The sequence below is a fragment of the Hippocampus comes genome, unplaced genomic scaffold (assembly GCF_001891065.2).
Source record: "Hippocampus comes isolate QL1 unplaced genomic scaffold, H_comes_QL1_v1.1 scaffold309, whole genome shotgun sequence".
NCBI classification, from domain to species: Eukaryota; Metazoa; Chordata; class Actinopteri; order Syngnathiformes; family Syngnathidae; genus Hippocampus; species Hippocampus comes.
In genome coordinates, this window is record NW_017805838.1 from 136,225 (window position 1) to 144,575 (window position 8,351).

At 43.6% G+C, this 8,351-nt stretch overlaps 1 protein-coding gene across 1 annotated transcript in view; it reads left to right on the top strand.

Annotated features, from left to right (window-relative positions):
* The window catches only part of LOC109526561 (UV-stimulated scaffold protein A-like), a 67,430-nt gene extending 61,180 nt beyond the window's left edge, over window positions 1-6,250 (top strand). The window contains exons 7-8 of the mRNA XM_019887904.1: window positions 5,757-5,931; window positions 6,038-6,250. Coding sequence (XP_019743463.1) covers window positions 5,757-5,931; window positions 6,038-6,131 — 269 coding nt within the window. The 3' untranslated portion in view covers window positions 6,132-6,250. The remainder of the gene's footprint in view (window positions 1-5,756; window positions 5,932-6,037) is intronic.
* The last annotated feature ends 2,101 nt before the right edge of the window (window positions 6,251-8,351 follow it).

Sequence of the window (8,351 nt, forward strand, 5' to 3'; positions counted from 1 at the left end):
GCGGACGACAAATGTCGCCTGGGCGCGACGGGTGTTCTCAACTCGTCTTTTGTTGTTCAACCGCTGTTCCCAAATTATTCATTCCCCTTTTGTGACCGAGTTTCGCCCTCTCCCCTGTGATTGCCCACCTGCATTGACGTGCTAATTGTGGACTTCAACAGCCCTCCAGCCAGGTGGCCGGTGCCTTTGTGCACAGGCATTTGGGGGTGCTGGATACGCACCCAAACGTTTAGATGTGCCCAAATTAAATGAAACTTTAAACATGATACAATTTTGCTCATAGATTCCTCTAACAGTTATCAAGGCTCACTAGAGTGTGGTCCTTTGAATGGATGGGTTACTGAATTGCAGAGGTGCCCAACAGATCGATCGCGATCAACCAGTAGCTTGCGGACTGGTCCCAACTCGATCGCGGAGGGTGTAGAGGGAAAAAAAAAAATTACCTTTGTGTGTCGGTGTGCGTGTTATTAATATGATATATTTTTGTGTTCGTGCACACTGAACCTATCCCATCAGTCTCACTATCACAAAAAATATTTAAAAGATAAAAAAGCAGGTCACGTTTAACCTACGATGGTGCATGATATGTTTTATTATTATTATTCCCATTCAGAGTTTGTTTTATGTACAATTCACTGAGGGCACTGGCAAAAAATGGCAATCTGGAGCGCCAGGAGATACATTTTAAAACGGTTCATGTGAGCTACAATTGCTGCAAATGTGCGTCCAGTGCCTCCGTGTCTGCTCTCGACGAAGGTCGGCGGTGATTTTCACAAACTCTTCTGTCTACTTTATTTTTCTGTTTCATTCATCTTAGGGGCCGTTATGGCAGTTGTTCATCATGGCATGGTGTGTAAGTGTGTGCCTATGCGCGCGTGTGCAGTAACAGAATGATCGCGAAAAGTTTGTATTAATCGAAAAGTAGATCTTCAGTCAAAAAAGGTTGCGCACCCCTGCAGTATTGCCTGGGTGGATTAAAGGAGTGTGAGTGAGTCTCAGAGGGACAACAGACATGAATGTTGCTTGAAATGACCTAAAATCAGGATTTTCTTAAATTTAGAAACAAAATATGAGAGAAAACCCCTGGTTAAAAACATTGTTGAGTCTGGGTGGTCTGAAGACTATTAGAACAGGAACAACACGGAAATGATAAGAGAGGTGTTGAGAATGTGTGATCTTTGTAAGAATGGACCACATATTTGGAATATAGTGAATAAGATTGTTCTACATCCATCCATCCATTTTCCAATCCGCTTATCCTCACAAGGGTCGCGGGGGGTGCTGGAGCCTATCCCTGCTGTCTTCGTGCAGTAGGCGGGGACACCCTGAACCGGTTGCCAGCCAATCGCAGGGCACACAGAGACGAACAACCATCCGCATTCTGAGTCACACCTAGGGACAATTTTAAGTGTTCAATCGGCCTGCCATGCATGGTTTCGGAATGCGGGAGGAAACCGGAGTACCTGGAGAAAACCCACGCAGGCCCGGATAGAACATGCAAACTCCACACAGGGAGGCCGGAGCCGGGATCGAACCCACGACCTCTGCACTGTGAGGTCGACGCGCTAACCACTGGACCATCAAGCCAAATACAATGGACCATGTATGCGGTTATCACATCATGTATTTCTAGTCGAAAAAAATTAGGCAGCATACCAATTTCCATTTGTTTCAAGCTACTGTGATGCCATCTGACAGAGAAATAGCCTCATTCTTTAAATGTGTGACATTTTGGTTTGTAAAAACTGTATAGTTCGGTGCTGGTACGTTTTAAGGTCAAGATTTCATGTTATTTTTTCCTTCAGAGAGTTCTCATGCCATCACAATATTTTTTTTCACTGTTCTACAAAAGGTCAAAAGGAGTCTTTGAATGGTTTAAGCTTTACATATATGAGGTTTGTCATTTCCATAGGCTGTAAAAAGAAAAGGCCTCCAAACACGAGCAGAATTGTCATTGTGACTTAGTAACTCATGATTCAAGTCCCGGTCCAATTTGTGGTTACTACACGCCCGCTCAACTCAGGAAAAACGGCAGACGGAAACAACACATCTGTGTCTTGTACAAAGCTGAAACTTTTCATCAGCTGTCAACCTCGAGGGAGGTGAGGAATAAATGGCTTCAATCTATTTCGTAACCAGAATTGTGCTGTGTTGAGGCACGGTTCGTGCAATATGTATTCATCAACGTAAGCTTTCTCACATACTTTAAATACATTTCTGGGTTTGAAGTGACACAGCAGAATAATACTGGACACACATATTGGTGGTCAGTCCCCTCTGGTGACTGCGAATTTGCACAGTGTCACCAAGTAGGTATATTAAAAAAATCAAAAAAAAAGAAAGAAAAATCTGATTACAACTGAGAACCAGCCTGAGACAGTGGCTTTGTGTCGGTGAGTCCGCCTCAGGGTATTCGCTGGGCGGCCGTGAGGTCGTAAGGCATCACCATGGAGGTCAACCAGGTCAGCGCGCTGCCATGGCCGGCTCAGAGTGCCCCATGGCCGGCTCAAATTTTACTGACGGCCCAGGATCGAATCAAGATGTAATTCCACCGAATGGAATTTGAAAGTTGTGACATCATATTTTACCCCATGTATCGAGAATCATATTGAATCGCCTTTTGTGGTGAGAGTAGTTCTGGGTGCACCCCGCTTCTCACCCAATGATAGCTGGGATAGGTTCCAGCATGCCCCGAACTAGATCAAATTATGGAAAAAAGCGACCTAATCGGAGCAAAGTGTACTTAGATATTGAGTATTTTCTTCCTCTTTCTGACAAAATTTGGTGGCTTGTCTAGAAGGAGCGGTACGAGGGGACTACAGGAGCGTGATTTGTGACTTCACACAGTGGAGCAGAGACAAAGGGCTGGTGTTGAATACAGCTAATACACTGCATCATAGGTGTCAAACTCCGGTCCTGGAGGGCCGCTGTCCTGCATGTTTTCCAAGACTCCCTGTTGCAACACACCTGATTCAAATGATCAGATCATCAGCAAGCTCTGCGGAAGCCTGACATTGAACCTGTTCATTTGAATCTGCACAATGAATCGTTGTGGGTTTTGGAAGGCAGAGATCTCAGCAACTGCCCATTCAAATAAGGGGTGGTCACCACATATAAATATCTTCGTGTCCACCTGGAACGCATACTGGACTGGTCGGAACATATAAAAAGCGAAAGAGCAGACTTTTCTTTCTCAGATAGTTAAAATCTTTTGATGTCTGCAATGAGATGCTGTTTCATTTTTTTTAACACTTTTGTGGTCAGTGCTGTATTTTTTTGCTGTGGTGTGCTGGCGATCATGACGGGTATGGAAGTGAACCGCCACGATAAAGTTTTAAGGAAGTGTGTGGCAATGATGGGTAGGAAGTCGCATTTGGTGAGTGGAATGAGGAGGAAGATGAAGTCTGTCCACGGCATCAGCAGCCATCCTCTGCATGACACTGTGTTGGCTCTGAGAAGCAGTCACAGTGACATATTCCTCTCCATGCGCTGCAAGACTGAGAGATTCAGGTGCTCATTTGTACTGGCCACCATTAGACTGGGCAAACGGATCTTGCAACCATTGTAAATAACATTTGCCTTATTTTATTATTATTGTTATTTTTTTAATGTTTACATGCCCCAGGCTTTGTGCCTTCTTGGTTGACGTTGTGCATCGTGTATGAATATACATGTTTCTACTCAAGACCTTGAATTTTCCCGTTGGGGATTTAGAAAGTATCTATCTGTCAATCGATCGATCAATCTTTGAAATGCATTCATTCATTGAACACCACCTGATAAAGATGTGTCACGCACCATCATCTGACACTCTGAAGAAGGCGAAAGACCTCCACCGAAACATGTCATGTAAATAATCTAAAAAAAACCTCCCTGACATAAAGCAACCAGCACGTTAAATTATATATATGAGAAAGAATGAACTTTAATCATTGGTTGTCTATCATCCATTCATCATTCCAGTTCCAAATTATGGGCAATTCTGACAATAACATATTCAGAAAGGCCATGCTACTTATTCCAAACCAAATTATCCTGAAACCCGATAAAAAGACATCAAAGGTTATTTTAAAAAAAACATGTTTGGCTGCACTGTACTTGTTAGAAGGGATTTATTTTTTGAACTGCCCCCAGCCCCCATTAAAAAAAAAAAAAAAAAAGAAAGATTCCTCCATCCATACATTATCCAAACTGCTTCTCATGAGGGTCGCGGGTGTGCTGGAGTCTATCCCAACTGTCATCATGCAATAGGCGGGGTACACCCTTAACTGGTTGCCAGCCAAGCGCAGGGCGCATGTAGACAAGCAACCATTCACACTCACAATCACACCTATGGGCAGTGTTCCATTAACCTACCATGCATATTTTTGTAATGTGGGAGGAAACCGGAGTCCCCGGAGAAAACCCACCAAGGCACGGGGAGGAAGGACAAACTCCACACAGAAAAGCTGAGGCATGAAAATGAACCCCAGACCAATCAGGCATGCTGTGCCGCCTTGCTTAGGTCATGCTGTTCAAGATTTATTTTGCCGGGTCACTGTTGAATTGTCTTACACACCTCACAACTTTCTGCCTTTCGTTCATCGTAGAAGTCTTTACATGCAAAATAATTGACCAAGTCGTCATATGTGAGGCACATATTTATACATTTCCATTAGACTTTTTTCCCCCATGGAAATCTTGACTTTCTCTAACAAAGGGAATGTGTGAAGCATTAAATCAACCGATGATCAACCAGTTTTTTTTGTAAAATAACGAATTACTAGAGAATATATTAATTGTGGCTGAGAAATTGTGCCCCAAAAGCCAGGAAAATTGCACTCTTCATTCATACAATATTGAAACTATGCACACACTCAATCCCTTGAAAGTTTTGTCGGGGTATCAGAGTGAATTTACCAACACACCCTGTGTTGATGGCTGCAAACGAGTTCCGGTTGGATGAAACGTATGCTTATAACTATGGCAATGTCGTCCAGTGGCCAAAGGTAGAATCCTGGTCTGTTATCATGCTTTTTACTGCTGCAAATCCGTGTTGTGGCGTAAGGAAGCCATATGCTAAATTAGCTATATGTTACACATTTGTTGCCATGACTACTGCTTCTTCTACTTCCATTTCTTCAACTGTTGTTTAACGGTTTGCAAATACTTTTGGTTGATTACCACCTCGTTCTTGAGAATACGATAAAGAAGGTAGGCAATGGCGATAATGCATGACTACCTCTTCCATTTTTTAATTTGTTCTTCCATCTCTTATTCCGATTCTTACTTTTTCATGTTCATCTCCTTCTTTTTCCATTTTTTCCTCACTTTATTTTCACAGTTGGCCGTTGCATCCCTGCCACCTTCTTTCCACTTACAGTGATGCACCATAAGTATTCACGAACCACCAAAAGATAGTCAACAGGGTCGTAATCTGGTATTCACGAACCACCAAAAGATAGTCAACAGGGTCTGGGAGTGGGGATTTTGGGTGCCAGTCTGAGCTAAATTTTTAATATATACACGCCGCACCTGAGTATAAGTCACAGGACCAGCCAAACTATGAGAGAAAATGTGACTTACTGTATATTCTGAGAAATAGTACACTGACTTGTTTCAACTGTAAAAACATGGGAAGTCAAAATGGGAAGACTGTGAATTGCAAATTTCCCCAGTGTGGGACACATAAAGCTTATCTTATCTTAATGTTATTGTGTGTTATTTGCCCACTCAGATTTTTGATCTGATCTATGTTATCTGTGTTGTTTGTGCAGACTGGCATGATGCAGGACTAGTTCGAGACATTGAGATTGCAACAGGACAAAACCTAGGTTCTGAAAGACTGGATAAACGGCGCAAAAGAAAGAAGAATAAATACCCCAACCTCAGCAATCTGAAGGACAGCGCCAACACATCACGGGCTCGGCTTGAGAAGCGGATATTCAACAAGTAGGTTATTTTCAGGTCTAATCTCATGATTTAACACTGTCTATGTTACACAGATCGTATGTTGTTTTTTTTCTACTTTTCCTTATTTTCTCAATTTTCCCTCTAGGAGCGCCATGCGCAGAGTTGCTGAGACGATGAATAAAGTTGACAGGAAAAAGCATGAAAAGTTTTCCAACCAATTCAATTATGCCCTCAACTGACCTTCACAGTTATTTTTCATTAGTTTTGTTTATCAATAATTGTACAGTGATCCTTCACCACTTTGCGCTTTAAATTTTGTGGCTTCAGTGTTTTGCGTTTTTTTTTTGTTTTTTTTTCCCAAAAATCAATTGAAAAAGCACAAAAAATACAGCTGTATCGGCACCCATATTGCAAAAAGACGCTTTGTGTCATGTTGATGCGCGAGCGAGGAGGTTTCCCTGCATGCTGAACAAAGGAATGACGTGGCTTCTGGGAGCTTATTGGCTGCGCATCATCGCTAATCTGTTGACTGTCTCGCATGCTGTATCTTAGTGTTGTGTTCATGATAAATTTTTTAGATTAATTAGGCTGCGCTCCAACCCCTTGCCGACGCTGAAGCAATGCTTCCTGGCTGTATGGAAGTGTGTAAAGCCCATTCGTCGTAGATGGCACCATCAACAGGTACACATTGCTTCAACGGTGGCGGCGGGGAGTTCTTGGTTTGCAAGCTTGACCGGTTTACAAGCTTGACCGATTTATTTTGAAGGTTTCCTGACCCGGTCATTAGTTTTTTTTAGACACGTCACAAGGAAGCAGTGACACAGACAGCTCAGACGAAGGCTAAAATGACAACTGAAACTGTCAGCTCAGTAAGAGTTTTTTTCTTCACCAAAAGACCATGCCTCAAAAAAAACAAAATCTGAAACCTATTTCAACTAATAAGAAGACAAGATGAACGTCCTAGCGCAACCATCAGCATCTTTTTCTCCAATTTAAAAATATCAGCTACACTGTCAATGCCTCCAGCAGAAGAGTCTCGCATGAAACCGAAACCCTACGAATCAAGTGAGAGCCTTCGTCTACGCCACCAACACAAGCCTCTTCACCTCTCTAAGAAGGCAATGTTGATGAATGTTAATTACTGTCGAAGGTGTTATAATTAAAGATTTAAGTAAATACGTGTACTGTTGTAATCTTTGTCTCAAATATCTAAAGCAGTGGTCCAACCCGCGGCTCGCGAGCCACATGCGGCTCTTGGGCTGGTTCAATGCGGCTCCCGGGCTTTCACATGACAAGCATTGAAACGCCACCGCGGTGGCACTGACATTCAAACAATGGCGCTATGTACAGCAGAATTTACGATGTCAGCCAGTCGGATGACAACTGAATCACCGCGCCTGCGCAAACAACGGTGCTAAGCTAGTCAGTGAATTACCTCTGATTTTAAGGCAGGGGTGCCCAATACGTCAAGCGGAGGCAGCAGACTGGTCCCAAGTCGACCGCGAGGGTTGAGAGGAGGAAATGAGGGGGGGAAAAAAATTTGTGTGTCTATTTTTCAATTTCCTTTGTGTTTGGTGACGTTCCGGCTGTCGCTCATCTCGGCATGCGTGCGTGCGTGAATATGCGCACGTGTGTGTGGTTGGGTGCCCGCATGTTGTGTGCGTGTCTGTGTACATGCTTGCACGTGCGCATATGCTTGCACGTGCGCGATCGGGTCGATCGCGAGAGGTTCGTCACTTCAAAAGTTGATCTTCGGTCAAATACACTCACCGGCCACTTTATTAGGAATACCTGTCCATCGTTAACACTTTTTTCTAATCAGCCAATCACATGGCGGCAACTCAGTGCATTTAGGCGTGTAGACATGGTCAAGACAATCTCCTGCAGTTCAAACCGAGCATCAGTATGGGGAAGAAAGGTGATTTGAATGGCTTTGAACATGGCATGGTTGTTGGTGCCAGAAGGGCTGGTCTGAGTATTTCAGAAACTGCTGATCTACTGGGATTTTCATGCACAACCATCTCTAGGGTTTACAGAGAATGGTCCGAAAAAGAAAAAAATATCCAGTGAGCGGCAGTTCTGTGGGCGGAAATGCCTTGTTGATGCCAGAGGTCAGAGGAGAATGGCCAGACTGGTTCGAGCTGATAGAAAGGCAACAGTGACTCAAATAACCACCCGTTACAACCAAGGTAGGCAGAAGAGCATCTCTGAACGCACAGTACGTCGAACTTTGAGGCAGATGGGCTACAGCAGCAGAAGACCACGCCGGGTGCCACTCCTTTCAGCTAAGAACAGGAAACTGAGACTACAATTTGCACAAGCTCATCGAAATTGGACAATAGAAGATTGGAAAAACGTTGCCTGGTCTGATGAGTCTCGATTTCTGCTGCGACATTCGGATGGTAGGGTCAGAATTTGGCGTCAACAACATGAAAGCATGGATCCATCCTGCCTTGTAT